This window comes from Hyla sarda, chromosome 1 (genome assembly GCF_029499605.1).
Source record: "Hyla sarda isolate aHylSar1 chromosome 1, aHylSar1.hap1, whole genome shotgun sequence".
NCBI classification, from domain to species: domain Eukaryota; kingdom Metazoa; phylum Chordata; class Amphibia; order Anura; family Hylidae; genus Hyla; species Hyla sarda.
Genome location: NC_079189.1, coordinates 482,783,022 through 482,802,593, shown reverse-complemented (window position 1 = coordinate 482,802,593; position 19,572 = coordinate 482,783,022). Strand labels below are relative to the sequence as shown.

General features: G+C 41.4%; 1 protein-coding gene across 1 annotated transcript in view; it reads left to right on the top strand.

Moving 5' to 3' along the window:
* Positions 1-521: 521 nt before the first annotated feature.
* GRAMD2B (GRAM domain containing 2B) overlaps positions 522-19,572 on the top strand; it is a 154,326-nt gene continuing 135,275 nt past the window's right edge. The window contains exon 1 of the mRNA XM_056537321.1: positions 522-718. Coding sequence (XP_056393296.1) covers positions 600-718 — 119 coding nt within the window. The 5' untranslated portion in view covers positions 522-599. The remainder of the gene's footprint in view (positions 719-19,572) is intronic.

Below are 19,572 nucleotides of genomic sequence, written 5' to 3'. Positions count from 1 at the left end.
ACTATACTGCAGGTGGTAATGCCCTATACTGAGGGTGTACTGATAGCATGAGCTCAGGTAATATTTGTTACAATTTTTTATATGTATATAAATAAATACACTTATTGAACCTTTGGTATGAAACCAGAGAGTAATTCCTGGAGAATGTGTAGAAATGGTTAACAAGTACTAAGTAAACATTCAGCTTGAAGTCAGGTGAATACAGAAAGTGCAAAATCAATAGCTATACATGTGGATTAGCCTATCTAGTAACATTACACAAACAAAAGAAAAGATTTAATAATACTCAGAGTCATCTCAGAAATAACAACCCATTAAACAATACAACATTTTGACATATTTGAAGGACAGGTTGTGCTTTGGCAAGCTGTGTGTTTTTTAGGAATGTTGACCTCAAATAAAATTAGCATAATTCGTAAATCTTACAGGTTACTTATTAACAGGCAGAGAAACTGGAGTGACATGTATTCCAGCCTGCTGCGTACAGTATTTCCGGGGCTGTAAAAGCTACTGTTTCACGACATACCTGGCTGGGATACATTCACAGCTTTCTACCTTGTTTGGTGCTGGTTTTGTTATTTCTATACACTAACAGAAACATGAAGAAGTCGTCATTAGAAGACTCGGTTTTCTCAGATAACAGTCCGACTAATTCTCTTGGTGTAAGCGATTTCTCTCCGCTGAATTCCCCAAACAGTCCTGGATCAGTCTTCTTAAGGTAAGTCATGTTTTATTTATCAGAAGAATGCGGTATACAAAGCTTGCCAGATAGTAAACCACAATATTAATGAGCCCTTTAATATAAAGTAACATAACTTAAAGCTTGTCACAACTAGTAGGTATAAGACATAAACACTGAATGCATTACGTAATATTTCATATCAAAATATATGTGGCCTTCATACGTTATAAAGTTCTTGTTTTGTAGATCGTGTTGTTACTTTACTGGAATAAGTCAATTGTGTTTTCTAAAGTGTGGCTTACATTAATCTTTTATTCATCATTCTAAAAATAGCTGTGGCGACATGTTAGCTTTGCAGTAAGTGCAACTACCTGATAGCAGAATAGAAAGAAACATAACGACATAGAAATTTACCTTTATAGGGAATATAACAAGGGCTCATCTATATCAGACAGGTTATTTAAAGGGGTACTTCGGTAGTCAATGTGTTTTTGTCATCTTAACTTACCCTTGTTGTTGTTTGTCCTTTCTTTCCTTTGTGTCTGCTATTTTTGGGATCTCTAGTGTTTTTTTTGTCTGTAAGTTGATGTTTTTTAAGCTTTTGCTGTTTCCTTTTTGTTGCTGGGCTCCAAACTACAAATCCCAACAGGCCACATGCCATGTTTTTTTTTCATTTGGGGCATGTACTTTGCTTTCATTTGGGTTCCACCCGGCTTACTGTTTGGCCACCCCAGTACTTCCCCTTTGATTTTTGGTGACGACTAGTTCCCGCCCTTCTGTTTAGCATTCTGTCTCTCACGTGGCTAGTTTTTTGGTTGCTATGTTGCCCTGTCAGTGTTTGCTTATGTTTGTGGAGTATTGGCCAATCAGGAGTGTATGTAGGAGAAAATAGAAAGGTCCCGGCGTTGCGCTCTGATTGCTTTTAGCACGGCAGCAGCGGTGAAATGGGCAGCGGCGGCAAATTAATGAATGAAGCCTACATGCAGGACAGTCGGCTTCATTTGTTGCTGCCGGTTCCCAACATGTCCCCGCTGTTGCCCTGCTCCAAGAAGATGAGGAGCATCAGGCAGCAGGAATGAAGGATAATGATATGGACACAGTGCGCTCTGGTCCCGGTGGTGAGCTCTCACAGATAAGGACGATGGGGAGTGAAGGAAACGGGGGCTTAAGAACACTGGGGGGAGGGGGGAGTTATTCAGTACACTGGGGACAGTAATTTATTATAAATATGCACGGCATAAATTTGGGGTTAACCAGCCAAGTAAAACGGAACACCAATCAAGGCAGCCCCAGCGAACAAACAACATACATATTCATAAGGAGGGCATGTGAAAGAACGTCCACTCTCTGGGGGAAAAAAATAAAACGCTACGCGTTGTCCACAGCATGAAGTAAACATGGCTGCCAGTGAGGACAACAGTCATGGATACATTAAAAAACTACAGCACATCCGGCCCAAGATACAGGTAATAAAAAGATTATTAAAACCTTCACAATAACAAAAGGGGGCCACTTCACTAACAAAATTAGCCACCAGAGTACTCCTTTAACTTCTTAAACAGTTACTGCTTTAGCAGACCATATACAATATGCCAGTGTTAGCCTTCTGTTGTTCTTTTGCTGTACATAAAAATCAGTCATGGGCACTTGGGCTTGTAGACAGAACACGTAGGCCTCTATGTAACTATTGCTTGACTCATTTAATACACTATGTGATGAAAGAGAGAAATAAAGTAGCAACATGATGTACTTTGAGAGCCTGGTACATAGCTTACCAGCCAGAAATACATTTTTCTAATTTATATACTGGGAGTTAATATTTGTACTCCTTGTATATGCTTGCTTTTATGCTTGTTCATAAATAGTATTTCTCCAATACAGAAGTTGTAACAAGATACAAATAGAGACAGGTAGTCAAAGTAGGGTGTATGAGGAGTAGTAGGGGATAGCTCTCCCTAGACTTATGTCCTGTTACATGCAAATTGAACACACAGGAATCTGTCCCTATGTCTCCTAATATGCCCTAAACTCCCTACACATTTCTATCAGTGATTTAGCTGACTTCATCAGGGAAGAAACAATGAGTACAAAAATCTATCTTGAGAACAAACATGCATAAGGATGAATTTAACATTTGATGTCTTCAGCTATCTATTTAATTAGCCGTTCCGGTATTATATGCATGCCAGTAAAATAGTTAAATATATTACAAGGAATTACAAATTTATTAAATCACGATAATGCAACATTCTTGTTTATCTCACAGAACCCTAGGATCACACCAGGGGCAACTTTTTTTCATGCATCTGCTGACAGCAGTGAGTCATATAGTGGGACGTTCCCTTTACCTTCCCAAAGCTGCTCAATGGACCAGCAGTTTTTAATGCAACTTCCCCTTCCTACCAATGGCCTATAAACACATGTGCCATTCCCATGATGCTCAGAAAGCAGGAAGCTGGGTAGACCGTGAATAGAGATATTTGTTGCTTCATGGGGCGTGACTGTTTAATGGATAGTGGACAAAATACATACTCAGGTCAAAACAAAGGGGGATTTATCATTGAAATAAGTTGAGTATTTTGTTTTGAATTGCTCCAAAAGTATGAGCCACCCAAAAATTGTACTATATATTATAAGCTGAATTTGTTAAATGCGACTTTTCAAGTTGTACGGGCAAAAATCACATTCTGACACCACACGGGTGGTGGTTATTTGCATGATTAACCTCTTAAGGATCCATGACGTATGCATACGTCATCACACCCTGGGTCTTAAGGACCCATGACGTATACATACATCATGGTCTTTTCCTGGTCTCCGCCGCTCACCCGGCGGAGATCGGAAGCGGATTCCTGCTGAAATCTTTCAGCAGGGATCCAGGGCAAACGCAGAGGGGGGCCATGTAGGCCCCCCATGTCGGCGATCGCCGCAAATCGCAAGGGAAATCGCCCTTGCGATCTGCGGCGATACCGGGCTGATCGGGTCTCTGGGACCCGACCGCCTGGTAATTTCGTATGATCCTGGCAGCCAGGACCATGCTAAAGAATAGGAGCGAGGTGGCAAGCCTGCCACCTCCTCCGATCCCCTGCGATTCTTCGGTTAGTTAACCGACCAACCGCAGGGGGGGGGGGGGGCGGTTACTTCCTCCCATCCTGCCCGGCCCCTGGAAGTCCAGAGAGGACGGGAGGAAGGCCGGAGGACGCGGCGAGGGACGGGGGAGTGCTGGGGACCGGCCCTGCTACTTACCTCGTCCCTGAAGACCCGGATCCCGGCGAGGAAGACAGCAACGGTGGTGACAGGTGAGTTGATCTTCAGCCGCGGTCGGGCCCTTTACAGCAATGCACGTCGCCATAAAGCGACATGCATTGCTGTATTGGGACCCTGTATACTACAACTCCCAGCATGCCCAGACAGCCCTTGGCATCTGGGCATGCTGAGAATTGTAGTTTTGCAACATCTGGAGGTCCACAGTTTGGAGACCATTGTGCCCTTCCAGATGTTGCAAAACTACACATCCTCAGCATGCCCTTACTGTCCAGGCATGCTGGGAGTTGTAGCTCTGTAACATCTGGCCCTTCAGATGTTGCAGAACTACAACTCCCAGCATGCCTGGACAGTTTTGGCATACTGGGAGTTGTAGTTTTGCAACATCTGGAAGGGCACAGATTGGGAATCACTGTATTAGTGGTCTGCAAACTGTAGTCCTCCAGATGTTGCAAACTACAACTCCAAGTATGCTGGGAGTTGTAGTTCGGCAACATCTGGCTCTAAAGATGTTGCCAAACTACTACTCCCAGCATGCCTGAGAATGCTGGGAGTTGTGATTTTGCAACAACAGGAGGCACACTGGTTGGGAAACATTGTCTGTTTCCTAACTCAGTGTTTCCCAACCCGTGTGCCTCCAGCTGTTGCAAAACTATAACTACCAGCATGCACTGATAGACTGTGCATGCTGGGAGTTGTAGTTTTGCAACAGCTGGAGGTCCCCCCCCCCCCTGTGAATGTACAGGGTACATTCACATGGGCAGGGGCTTACAGTGAGTATCAGGCTGCAAGTTTGCGATGCTGTAACCCCCCCTGCCTGTGTGACTGTACCCTAAAAACACTACACTACACTAACACAAAATAAAAACACTACATATACACATACCCCTACACAGCCCCCCTCCCCTCCACAATAAAAATGAAAAACGTCTGGTACACCACTGTTTTCAAAATGGAGCCTCCAGCTGTTGCAAAACAACAACTCCCAGTATTGCCGGACAGCCGTCGACTGTCCAAGCATGCTGGGAGTTTTGCAACAGCTGGAGGCACCCTGTTTGGGAATCACTGGCGTAGAATACCCCTATGTCCACCCCTATGCAAATCCCTAATTCAGGCCTCAAATGCACATGGCACTCTCACTTTGGAGCCCTGTCGTATTTCAAGGCAACAGTTTAGGGCCACATATGGGGTATCGCCGTACTCGGGAGAAATTGCCTTACAAATTTTGGGGGCTTTTTCTCCTTTCACCCCTTATGAAAAGGTGAAGTTGGGGTCTACACCAGCATGTTAGTGTAAAAAAATAAATCTTTTACACTAACACGCTGGTGTTGCCCTATACTTTTCATTTTGACAAGAGGTAAAAGGGAAAAAAGCCCCCCAAAATTTGTAATGCAATTTCTCCCGACTACGGAGATACCCCATATGTGGCCACAAAGTGCTCTGGGGGCGCACAACAAGGCCCAGAAGGGAGAGTGCACCATGTACATTTGAGGTGATTTGCACAGGGGTGGCTGATTGTTACAGCAGTTTTGACAAACGCAAAAAAAACAAAACCCCACATGTGACACCCCACTGGTGTCTGACAGATCTTTGGAACAGTGGGCTGCGCAAATTAAAAACTTTGTACAGCCCACTGTTCCAAAGATCTGACAGACACCAGTGGGGGGTAATTGCTCACTGTACCCCTTGTTACGTTCCTAAAGGGGTCTAGTTTCCAAAATGGTATGCCATGTGGGGGTTATTTTGCTGTCCTGGCACCATAGGGGCTTCCTAAATGCGACATGCCCCCAGAGCAAAATTTGCTCTCAAAAAGCCAAATATGACTCCTTCTCTTCTGAGCATTGTAGTTTGCCCGTAGTGTGCTTCAGGTCAACTTATGGGGTACCTCCATACTCAGAAGAGATGGGGTTACAAATTTTGGGGGGTATTTTCTGTTATTAACCTTTGCAAAAATTTGAAATTTGGGGGGGAAACACACATTTTAGTGAATTTATAATTTTTTTTTTTACGTAGGCAAAAGTCGTGAAACCCCTGTGGGGTATTAAGGCTCACTTTATTCCTTGTTACGTTCCTCAAGGGGTCTAGTTTCCAAAAGGGTATGGCATGTGGGTATTTTTTGCTATCCTGGCACCATAGGGGCTTCCTAAATGCGACATGCCCCCGAGCAAAATTTGCTCTCAAAAAGCCAAATATGACTCCTTCTCTTCTGAGCATTGTAGTTCGCCCGTAGTGCGCTTCAGGTCAACTTATGGGGTACCTCCATACTCAGAAGAGATGGGGTTACAAATTTTGGGGGGTATTTTCTGCTATTAACCCTTGCAAAAATGTGAAATTTGGGGGGAAACACACATTTTATTGAAATATTTTTAAATTTTTTTTACATATGCAAAAGTCGTGAAACACCTGTGGGGTATTAAGGCTCACTTTATTCCTTGTTACGTTCCTCAAGGGGTATAGTTTCCAAAATGGTATGCCATGTGGTTTTTTTTTCCTGTTCTGGCACCATAAGGGCTTCCTAAATGCAACATGCCCCCCAAAAACCATTTCAGAAAAACGTACGCTCCAAAATCCCCTTGTTGCTCCTTCCCTTCTGAGCCCTCTACTGCGCCCGCCGAACACTTTACATAGATATATGAGGTATGTGCTTACTCGAGAGCAATTGGGCTACACATATAAGTATACATTTTCTCCTTTTACCCCTTGTAAAAATTCAAAAATGGGGTCTACAAGAACATGCGAGTGTAAAAAATGAAGATTGTGAATTTTCTCCTTCACTTTGCTGCTATTCCTGTGAAACACCTAAAGGGTTAAAATGCTGACTGAATGTCATTTTGAATACTTTGGGGGGTGCAATTTTCATAATGGGGTCATTTGTGGGGTATTTCTAAGATGAAGACCCTTCAAATTCACTTCAAACCTGAACTGGTCCCTGAAAAATTGTGATTTTGGAAATTTTGTGAAAAATTGGAAAATTGCTGCTGAACTTTGAAGCCCTCTGGTGTCTTCCAAAAGTAAAAACTCGTCAATTTTATGATGCAAATATAAAGTAGACATATTGTATATGTGAATAAAAAAAATAATATTTGGAATATCCATTTTCATTACAAGCAGAGAGCTTCAAAGTTAGAAAAATGCAAAATTTTCTATTTTTTCATCAAATTTGGGGATTTTTCACCAAGAAAGGATGCAAGTTACCAAAAAATGTTACCACTAAGTTAAAGTAGAATATGTCATGAAAAAACTATCTCGGAATCAGAATGATAACTCAAAGCTTTTTAGAGTTATTAATGTTTAAAGTGACAGTGGTCAGATGTGCAAAAAATGTCCGGGTCCTAATGTGTAAAATGGCTGGGTCCTTAAGGGGTTAAATCAAGGGGCATTGTGTTATATGGTTTATATACTATCAGCTCATAGGCCATGAAATAGAGGAGGCATCCAACTTATGATAAATTACAACTGGGAAAATCAGTTTATCAATAGCTTTAGCAACCTACGTGTAGCACAAGCACAAATGTTACATTTCCCCCAAAGTATTTATGTGGTGTTGGCTCCTGTTATTACGAAGTTAAAGTAAAGGCAGGACAGAAAATATCTGTAAAAGGTATTTACACTCCAATAGCGATAAGTACATGTGCACATATTGGTCCTGCTATAAAGGAGCATTTGTATCTAGAGGATCTAAGGAGACAAAGCAGAGATTAATCGGCATTACCATTGTAAAGTATACATCCAGCTTGTGTTAATAAAGAATGTATCAATAACGCAGGGGAAGGGGGAAGTACAGAGGATTCCATTATGGTATTGTTTGAGAGGAAGGGAACTACTACCGTGTTCAGATTGGAGTGTCAAATAAAACAAGGAAAAATAATCCCCCTCAGCACCAGAGATTTAAAAGAAATATCCACCTATTTTATTTTGTTAAAGTATCCTATCCAGATGACCTCCTTTTGCCAATAGCTTAACCTTTTCAATCCCCAGAAAAGTTGAAGGGGGAGATTTATCAAAACCTGTGCCGAGGAAAAGTTGCCCCGTTGCCTATAACAACCAATCAGAGCGCTTCTTTCATTTTTAAAAGGACCTGTGCAAAATTAAATAAGCAATCTGATTCATTTTTTCCTCTGCACAGGTTTTGCTAAATCTCCCCCCCCCCCCCCCCATGAAGTTATCCAGCAGCTGTTATTTATTTATATATAAAAAAAAATTCTAAAGTATGCCTGTTTTGTGGCATTTACTTTACTTCCCTCCAACTCTCCTGCGGTGCCTCCAGTCTTCTGCTCCGGTCCCCAGTGTGATCCTCTTCCTGAGCAGCAGCGTGGTTGTCGTGCCCATGAAGCACCTGGGCCCAGTGTGTCCTACTGCTAAGCACTAACGACTGGCTGAGGCGGGACATGGATGTGACCAGTAATTCGCTGAGCGGCAGCGTCATACACTGGGCCCGGGTGCTTTTCAGGCTCAACAAGTTAAGATGCAGCTCATACATGTTACATGGTCAGTCATGTAACATGTATGATGTCATATTTATGCTCCACGACCCTTTTTCACAATTCTCACCATGTCTTGCCCATGTGTAACTGATGACATGAGAACACTACAGGTTATTAAAAGTGTAATAGCGGATTTGTTATTTCCTTGACTGTCCTCTATAGGCTATGTTCACACAGCAGAATTTCCTCACTTAATTTCCTTCCTCACTAAAGTTCCTCTACTTCTCCATGCAAAAACCATGGCATACAAGTAATTTGAAGCAGATTCCAATCAGAATTTCCATGTGGAAATTCTACCTGGAATTAAAGTCCCAAAGATGTCAAAGGAAAGCCCTGATGAGGAGTATTTATTTTTTTTTTTTGCTTCAAGAATGGAAATTCTGCAAATTTTCCATTGTGTGGACAAGGTCTCAGCTGTCTGCAGTGTGCAGAGAGGAACCTCGGCCCAGGACATCTAGAGAGCAAAGAAATGTTCAGACAATCAGGGGGACCTCCACTGAAATCGGCATGCAATTTCCTTGTGGTTTAGCTGTACTTAGCTCCCATGTCTGCAACAAAAATTCCAAGGTGTGAACTGAGTATTGCAAAACCACAAGGAAATTCCATAGTGTGAACGGGAAGCTTACAGTGACCACACATAAACCAACCAGCGTACCGGTTTCTATTCAACCATGACTCTGCGTGGGTAGGTCCCCCAGACTCTTCCCCTGTCTGTACTGAAGGTAATCCCCCAAGACATCCTCTAGGTCCCTATCCTGTGTAATACTATTACATACATGGGCACAGTTTGCGGCAACTTAACATTCATGGGCACATTGTGTGTTACATACAGGAGGTACAGTGTGTGGCAGTCTTACATTCCTTGGCAGAGTGTGTGGCACTATTACATTTAGAAGGAACAATGTGTGGCACTATTACATTCCTGGGCACCGTGTGTAGTAATATAACATTCAGGGAGTACAGTGTGTGGTACTATTATATTCAGGGAGTACCGTGTGTGGCACTATTACATTTAGAAGGAACAGTGTGTGGCACTATTACATTCCTGGGCACAGTGTGTGGCACTATTACATTCCTGGGCACAGTGTGTAGTAATATAACATTCAGGGAGTACAGTGTGTGGCACTATTACATTTAGAAGGAACAGTTTGTGGCACTATTACATTCCTGGGCACAGTGTGTAGTAATATAACATTCAGGGAGTACAGTGTGTGGTACTATTACATTCAGGGGGTACAGTGTGTGGCACTATTACATTTAGGGGGTACAGTTTATGGCACTCTAACATTTAGGGGATACAGTGGGAAGCACTAAAATTTTAATGGGCACAGTGTGTGGCACCATAAAATTTGGGGTTACAGTGTGTAGCCCTATTACATTTATGGATATAAAGGGTAAGGATGAGCAAACTCTGCCAAGGTGTCCCCTGTGAGTCACTAAAATTATAGCGGTATAGTAGGTCCTTGTATTACCTATGAGAAAGTAAGTCTGGTGCATCTTTACATAGAAATCTGTGTTGCGATAATATTCCCCTATTACTTTTCTTGGAAATGTATAAATAAGGCCAGGTCAACATGGAGCCTTTTTATGCTGCAACCAACCCATTTTACATACGATGCGTTTCATAGAGTCTTGTGGACTGCCGCAATCACTCTATAATTACATCAATTTGTGGCTACAGGAAGTCTCTGCATAGTCATGGACATTGCCCAGGATGTGTCTCTACACAGTTTTATACAGTCAGTGTCAGTATTGTTAAAGGGGTAAGCCAGGATTCCAAAATCAGTGCCAAACCTGTCCTTAGGTTGTGTGTGGTATTGCTGTTTAGTTCCATTGAAGCGAATGGAGCAGAGTTGTAGTACCACACACAACCTGAGGACATGTGTGGTGCTTTTTTTGGAGGAAATCGACTCTGTTTTTCTATTCCTGGATAAACCCTTTAAAGAAGTAATCAGATGGAAGGTTAAGAAAAATGCTGCAGAAGTCTATAGCATCCTATAGCATTGCTTACTTGCCTGCTCCATTTCTAAATCCACCAAAAATCTATTTGTTTTGGGGGTCTTAGTCCCGTACTTCCTGGTTGAGCAGTTGCTCTGTGCTACAATTCCCAGAATGCATTTTCCTCTCAGCTCTTCATCCCAGCACTTTAACCCTGCCTAGTCCTCTCCCACAGCACTCCTTCCAGTTTAGCCAAGCTTTATAGCAGTCACATCTTCCAGGTACATATGTATTAATACTACAATCAGTTGGCACACCTTGTTTTAACAGTACATAGAAATTTTTGACCAGTGATGATGTAGTTTAGGTGCCCACAGAACAGTTTAATGTAGTTTTGTCTAGAGTGAAACTTATAGGAAGAAATTAGATATAGGAACATTTTTCACTTTTCATAGTTTTAAATTTTAACACAATAATTGCTGCTCTAAAAACAGGAGTATCATAAACAAATATTTAGAAATTATAGTCCTTCATTCCGCTGCATGGCCCAAGTTTCTCATAAACTGAACTGAAGGGAATTTGCCCTCAGCAATCAATCACAGCTCAGCTTTTATATCTCACCGAGATCTGGTAAATTGAAACCTTACAGATACAATATAGTTGTAGTAAAAGGAAACCACATCTGTTTTGATGTTGAAATAAAAATTTGGGGGTTTTCTTTTTCATTTCCTTTCCTTCTAAAAGCTATAACAATTTTTTTTTCATCTACAGAGCCATATATGGGCTTGTTTTGTTTATTTTTTTTTCACGACAAATTATACATAGTAATTAGAGATGAGCAAATCGAATCTGCCGAAGTCCAATTCATTCCGAATTTCATGAAAAATGTTATTCTGACGATAACAAATTTCTTCATTAGCGACATTCCTGCGATCGTCCTGTATCATGAATAGATGCGAGCGGCTTTCTCCTGCGCTCGCATCTCTGCAATAGATAGTCGCAGCGGGTGTCAGGAGTGACACCTGCTGTGATCTGTCCTTAACTGCAGGTACTACTGCTCCCAAGAAAGAGCACACTCTGCTCCATGCTGGGAGCTGTAGTACCTGCATTAATAGACAGATCGCAGCTAGTGTCACTTCTGACACCCAATGTGATCGTCCTGTATAATGTATAGAGGCGGGCAGCTGGCCGCTCTTCTCTGGTCCCACTGTAGTATGAGTATATGCCGTATATATACACATATTATTCATATTTCCCGCAGAGAGCTGTGAGTAGCTGGAACCATCTGGCCAATCACAGCTCTCTGTGGAAATATGAATAAGTGATGTGAATTCTATTCACATTACTGGCCAGCGGAGTATAGTGCAGAGATGAGAGCGCAGGAGAAAGCCGCTCCATCTCTGCAATAGATAGGACGATCGCATCGGGTGTCAGGAGTGACGCCTGCTGTGATCTGTCCTTAACTGCAGGTACTACTGCTCCCAACATGGAGCACACTTTGATCCATGCTGGGAGCTGTAGTACCTGCATTAATAGACAGATCGCAGTGAGTGTCACTTCTGACACCTGATGCGTCCGGTCCGATGGGCGGCCGCTCTTCTCTGGTCCCAATGTAGTATGAGTATATACTGTATATATACCTATTATTCATATTTCCCGCAGAGAGCTGTGAGTGGCTGGAACCATCTGGCCAATCACAGCTCTCTGCGGGAAATATGAATAGGTGTATATATACACCAGTGCAGTGGACCATAGAAGAGCGGCCGGCCGCATCTATACATTATACAGGAGGATCGCAACTGGTGTCACACCTGGCACGGGCAATCTGTCAATAAGTACAGGTACTACTACTACTACAGTTCTATGCTGGGAGTAGTAGTACTACCTAAAAAAAATTTAAAAAGTGAAAAACACATACACACACACTACATTTTTATTATTGTCAGCTACATTTTTAGTGCCCTGCCTGCCAACATAAATTGATCCATTTAAAATGTATTAAAATTTCATTAAAATAAAGATACATTTTGTTAAACAATTTTTTCCATGCCTACTGTATCTTTTTTAATATTTTTTATTTTTAATGGTACCCTACAAAATGTTATTAAAAAAAGGTATCTCCATCACTTTTCTGGATCGCTAAAGTTCATATTTTCTCAGTTATTGCCTCCTAAACGGACCATTCTTATAATGGATGCAAACTGATGCAAAGGAGTGCCATTTAGTAGCATTCATTTGCATCAGTTTTTCATCCGTTAGTATTAGCTGTCGGCAGATTCCCACAGCCAGAACATTTTTTGCACATCTGACCACTGTCACTTTAAGCATTAATAACTCTGGGATGCTTTTACTTATGAATTTGTTTCCGAGACTGTTTTTTCATGGCATATTCTACTTTGACATAGTGGTAAAATTTTTGTCGATACTTGCATCATTTCTTGGAGAAAAATTCAAAAATTTCATGAAAAATGTGAACATTTTGCATTCTTCTAACTTTAAAGCTCTCTGCTTGTAAGGAAAATAAACATACCAAATAAATTATACATGCATCATAAAGTTGACATGTTTTCACTTTTGGAAGACATTAGAGGGCTTTAAAGTTCAGCAGCAATTTTCCAATTTTTCACAACATTTTTAAAATCGGAATTTTTCAAGGACCAGTTCAGTTTTGAAGTGGATTTAAGGGGCCTTCATATTAGAAATATCACAATAAATGACCCTTCATATTAAAAATATCACAATAAATGATTCAGAAAGTTTGTTAACCCTTTAGGTGTTTCACAGGAATAGCACCAAAGTGAAGGAGAACATTCAAAATCTCAATTTTTTACACTAACCCAGTTTTTGAATTTTTACAAGGGGTAAAAGGAGAAAAAGCCCCCAAAAATGTGTAACAAAATTTCTCTTGAGTAAGGAAATACCGCATATGTGAATGTAAAGTGCTCTGTGGGTGCACTTAGATTTCATTGCTGAAATGTTTTTTTTGGGGGGGCATGTCGCATTTAGGAAGCCCCTATGGTGCCATAACAAAAAAAAAAATACATAGCATATTATTTTGGAAACTTCACCCCTCAAGGCACGCAACAAGGGGTACAGTGAGCCATAACACCCCACAGGTGTTTGATAAATTTTTCTTAAAATCAGATTTGTATATGAAAAAAAAAACAATTCACTAAAATTCAGTTTTTTTTCTCCAAAATTTTGCATTACTACAAGAGGTTATAGGAGAAAATGCCCCCCAAAATTTGTAACCCCATTTCTTCTGAGTATGGAAATATGTATTAATAAGTATATATATATATATATATATTAATTTTATTATTTTAATAATTATTTAAATATTAATATATATATATGTATCCACATGTGTGGATGTAAAATGCTCTGCAGGCAAACTACAATGCTCAGAAGAGAAGGAGCACCATTGGGCTTTTGGAGAGAGAATTTGTTTAGAATGGAAATCGGGGGCCATGTCTGTTTACATAGCCCCCATGCTACCAGAACAATGGATCCCCCCACATGTGACCCTATTTCGGAAACTACACAGAATGTAATAAGGGGTGCAGTGAGCATTTACACCCCACTGGCGTTTGACAGATCTTTGGAACAGAAGGCTGTGAGGGGTGTAGTTTCCAAAATAGGGTCACATGTGGGGGAGGGGTTCCACTGTTCTGGCACCATGGGGGCTTTTGCAAAAGAACATGGCCTTCAATTCCAGCCAAATTCTCTCTCCAAAAGCCCAGTGGCACTCCATCTCTTCAGAGCATTGTAGTGCGCCAGCAGAGCACTTTACATCCACACATGGGGTATTTATATACTCAGAAGAAATGGGGTTACAAATTATGGTGGGCTTTTTTCCTATTACCCCTAGCGAAAATGAAAAATTTGGGATAACACTGTTTTCATTTTTCATTTTGACGTCCAACTTTAACGAAAATTCTTAAAACACCTGTGGGTAGTAAAGGCTCGCTATACCCCTTGTTATGTTCCATGAGTGTAGTTTCCAAAATGGGGTCACATGTGCATGTTTTTTTTTTTGTGTGTTTATGTCAGAACCACTGTAACGATCACTCAAATCACCTCAAATGTACATGGCGCTCTCACTCCTGAGCCTTGTTGTGCATCTGGCGCTCTCACTCCTGAGCCTTTTGAGCATCCGCAAAGCATTTTACGACCACATATGGGTTATTTCCATACTCAGGAGAAATTGCGCTACAAATTTTGGTAGTCTTTTTTTCCTTTTACTTCTTGTGAAAATTAAAAGTATGGGGCAACACCAGTTTGTTAGTGTAATTTTTTTTATTTTTTTACAATAACATTTGGAGTAGACCCCAACTTTACCTTTTCATGAGGGGTAAAAGGAGAACCCCCCCCCCCCAAAAAAAAAATGCCTTGAAATACAACAGGGCCCCGAAGTGAGTGAACGCCATGCGCATTTGAGGCCTAAATAAGGGATTTGCGTAGGGACAGGTCCGGATACAAGAATTACTCTTGCCTCCTATACCAAAATTACCCTACGGCAGTGTTTCCCAAACAGGGTGCCTCCAGCTATTGCAAAACTCCCAGCATCCCAGTCAATGGCTGTCCGGCAATGTTGGGAGTTGTTGTTGTGCAACAGCTGGAGGCTCCCTTTTGGAAACAGTGCCGTACGAGACGTTTTTCATTTCTATTGGGGGGGGTAACTGTGTAGGGGGTATGTGTATAAGTAGAGTTTTATCGTTTATTTTGTGTAGTGTAGTGCAGAAAATTTGCTGCATCTCAAACTTGCAGCGAGAAACTCACTGTAAACAAACAAAAGTACCCTGTACATTCACATAGGGGGGGCCTCCAGCTGTTGCAAAACTACAACAGCTGGAGGTTCCCCCCCCCCCCAGTTTTGCAACAGCTGGAGGCCCACTGGTTGCGAAACACTGAGTTAGGTAACAAATTCTCAGTGTTTTGCAATCAGTGTGCCTCCAGCTGTTGCATAACTACAAACCCCAGCATGCATGACAGCCAAAGGGCATGCTGGGAGTTGTAGTTTTTCAACAGCTGGAGGTTTGCCCCCTATGTGAATGTACAGGGTACAGCGTGCATTCACAAGTGAGGGGGTTTACAGTGAGTTTCTCACTACAAGTTTGAGATGCAGCAAATTTTCTGCTGCAGCTCAAACTCCCAGCGGGAAACCACTGCCCTTGTGAATGTACCCTAAAAACACTACACTACACCACAAAATAAAAAAAGTAAAACACTACATATACATATACCCCTACACAGTTACCACTCAATAAAAATGAAAATCATCTGGTACGGCAATGTTTCCAAAACGGAGCATCCAGCTGTTGCAAAACAACTCCCAGTATTGCCGGACAGCCGTTGACTGTCCAGGCATCCTCGGAGTTTTGCAACAGCTGGAGGCGCCCTGTTTGGTAAACACTGCCGTAGGGTAATTTTGGTATCGGAGGCAAGTCTAACTCTTGCATCTGGGTCCGTCCCTATGCAAATCTCTAATTTAGGCTCAAATACGCATGGCGCTCTCTCACTTCGGAGCCCTGTTGCATTTCAAGGCAACAATTTAGTGCCACTTTTAGGGTATTTCCGTACTCAGGAGAAATTGCGTAACAAATTGTAGGGGGCTTTTTCTCCTTTTACCCCTTATGAAAAGGTAAAGTTGGGGTCTACACTTGCACGTTATTGTAAAAAAAACTAAATTTTACTCTTAACATGCTGGTGTTGCCCCATACTTTTCATTTTCACAAGAGGTAAAAGAAAAAAAGACCCCAAAATTTGTAACGCAATTTCTCCTGAGTACGAAAATACCCCATATGTGGGCGTAAAATGCTCTGCGAGTGCACAACAAGGCTCAGGAGTGAGAGGCACTATGTAAATTTGAGGCCTAAATTGGTGACTTGCACAGGGGTGGCTGATTTTACAGTGGTTCTGACATAAACAAAAAAAAATAAATGCCCACATGTGACCCAATTTTGGAAACTACACCCCTCACGAAACGTGACAAGGGGTATAGTGAACCTTAACACCCCACAGGTGTTTGACAATTTTTGTTAAAGTTGAATGGGAAAATGAGAAGAAGAAAAAAAATTCACTAAAATGCTGGTGTTACCCTAAATTTTTCATTTTCACAAGGGAAAATAGGGAACAAAGCCCCCCAAAATTTAAGAGTAAGAAGATACCCCATATATGTAAAGTGCTCTGCTGGCGAACTACAATGCTCAGAAGAGGAGTGCCATTGGGCTTCTGGAGAGAAAATTTGTCCGGAATTGAAGGCCATGTGTGTTTTCAAAGCCCTCATGGTGCCAGAACAATGGACCCCCCCCCCCCCCCCCATGTGACCCATTTTGGAATATACACACATCACGGAACGTAATAAGGGGTGCAGTGAGCATTTACAACCCACAAGTGTGACAGATTTTTGGAACAGTGGTCCTTGAAAATGAAAAATGTAATTTTTCATTTACACAGCCTACTGTTCCAAAGATCTGTCAAACGCCAGTGGGGTGCGAATGCTCACTGCACCCCTTATTAAATTCTGTGAGGGGTGTAGTTTCCAAAATGGGGTCACATGTGGGGGGGTCCATTCCAAACAAATTCTCTCTCCAAAAGCTCAATGGCACTCTTTTTCTTCTGAGCATTGTAGTTTGCCTGCAGAGCACTTTACATCCACACATGGCGTATTTCCATACTCAGAAGAAATGGGGTTACAAATTTGGGGGGGGAGGGGGCATTTTCTCCTATTACCCCTTGTAAAAATGTAACATTTGGGGAAAAACCAGCATTTTAGTGAAAAAAAATGTATTTCCACCTACACATCTGATTTTAACGAAGAGTCGTGAAACACCTGTGAAGTGTTAAGGCTCACTGTACCCCTTGTTACATTCCTTGAGGTGTGATGTTTCTTTTCTGGCACCATATGGGCTTCCTAAATGCAACATGCCCCCAAAATCCATTTCAGCAAAATTTGCTTTTGCAAAAACCAAATGTGACTTCTTCTCTTCTGAGCATTGTAGTGTGCCCGCAGTGCACTTGACGTCCACACATGGGGTATTTCCATACTCAGAAGAGATAGGGGTACAAATTTTGTTGGCCTTTTTGTCCTATTACCCCTTGTAAAAATGTAAAATTTGGGGAAGAAACAGCATTTTAGTGAAAAAAATATGGACACATCCAACTTTAACGAAAAGTCGTCAAACACCTGTGAGGTGTTAAGGCTCATTGTACCCCTTGTTACATTCCTTGAGGGGTGTAGTTTCCAAAGTAGTATGCCATGTGTTTTTCTTTTTTTTTTTTTTGCTGTTATGGCACCATAGGGGCTTCCTAAATGTGACATGACCCCCCAAAAACCATTTCAGCAAAATTCACTCTCCAAAATCCCATTGTCGCTCCTTCCCTTCTGAGAACTCTAGCGTACCCACACAGCACTTTACATCTAAATATGAGGCATTTCCTTACTCGAGAAAAATTGGGTTATAAATTTTAGGGGGATTTCTCTCCTTTTACCCCTTGTAAAATGTAAAAAGAAATGGCTCTATAAGAACATGCAAGTGAATTTTCTCTTTCAATTTGCTGCTATTCCTGTGAAACACCTAAAGGGTTAACAAACTTTCTGAATGTTATTTTGAATGCATTGAGGGGTGCAGTTTCTATAATGGAGTCATTTATTGGGTATTTCTCACAGAAAATTTAGAAAATTGCTGCTATACTTTGAAGCCCTCTAATGTCTGCAAAAAGTGAAAACATGTCAACTTTATGATGCCAACATAAAGTAGACATATTGTATATGTGAATCAATATATAATTTATTTGGAATATCCATTTTCCTTACAAGCAGAAAGTTTCTAAGTTAGAAAAATGCTAAGTTTTCAAATTTTTCATCAAATTTAGGGTTTTTCACCAAGAAAGAATGCAAGAAACGACAAAAATTTACCAGTATGTTAAAGTAGAATATGTCATGAAAAAACTATCTCGGAATCAGAATGAAAAGTAAAAGCATCTCAGAGTTATAAATGCATAAAGTGAGAGCTGCCAGAATTGCAAAAAAAGGGCTGAGTCCTTAAGGTGAAAAGGGGGTTTAAGTCCACATCGCAGGTCAATCTCCATGTGAAAACAGTATCTGGGTGAGAATTTGTAAAACTGAATTAATTGGGTCTGTTCTGTATTCTGCTCCTGCAAATCCAGTTAAAGGGTGGGGTCACATATAGTATATATGCAGCTTATTTCACACTGCAGAATATTTGCGGCACAGCAGGAAATACCATGCATATTCTCCTATAAGCACACACACAGGGCTACTCCTGTGTGGTAGCCCTGTGTGTCTGCTCAATGGAGAATACACACCATATTTCCCACTACACAGCGCATTTCCTGCTGCATGAAATATGGTATTTGTGACTCTAACCGAAATCTGCTAAAAAAAAAACCAAAAAAACGCTCAATTTAGCCTAAAACATAAAGTTTTATAAAATTTAATGTGGGGAAGAGGGGTGATGTGGGGGGGGGGGGGGCTAGGAGATCAGAAAAATGCTTCTTGTGTTATGTTTGATTCACATATTGAATATAAATTAAATAATAGAGAAGATGATTGTTATGTATATTAGGAAAATAGGAAATATCACTTTGAATTAAGTAGATTTGTATGTTAATGTACACTAAGGGAACACTAAGATAACACCTCCTAGATCTGAATGAATGAACTAATCGTATGAAATACTTTCGTCTTTACATAGTTGAATGTGCTGACAACAAAATTACACAAAAATGATCAATGGAAATCAAATGTATCAACCCATGGAGGTCTGGATATGGTGTCACACTCAAAATCAAAGGGGAAAACCACACTACAGGCTGATCCAACTTTGATGTAATGCCCTTAAAACAAGTCAAAATGAAGTTAGGTAGTGTGTGTGTGGCCTCCATGTGCCCGTATGACCTCCCTACAACACCTGGGCATGCTCCTGATGAGGTGGTGGATTGTCTCCTGAGGGATGTCCTCCCAGACCTGGACTAAGGCATCCGCCAACTCCTGGACAGTCTGTGATGCAACATGGCGTTGGTGGATGGAGCGAGACATGATGTCCCAGATGTGCTCAATTGGATTCCCGTCTGGGGAATGGGCGGGCCAGTCCATAGCATCAATGCCTTCCTCTTGCAGGAACTGCTGACACACTCCAGCCACATGAGATCTAGCATTGTCTTGCATTAGGAGGAACC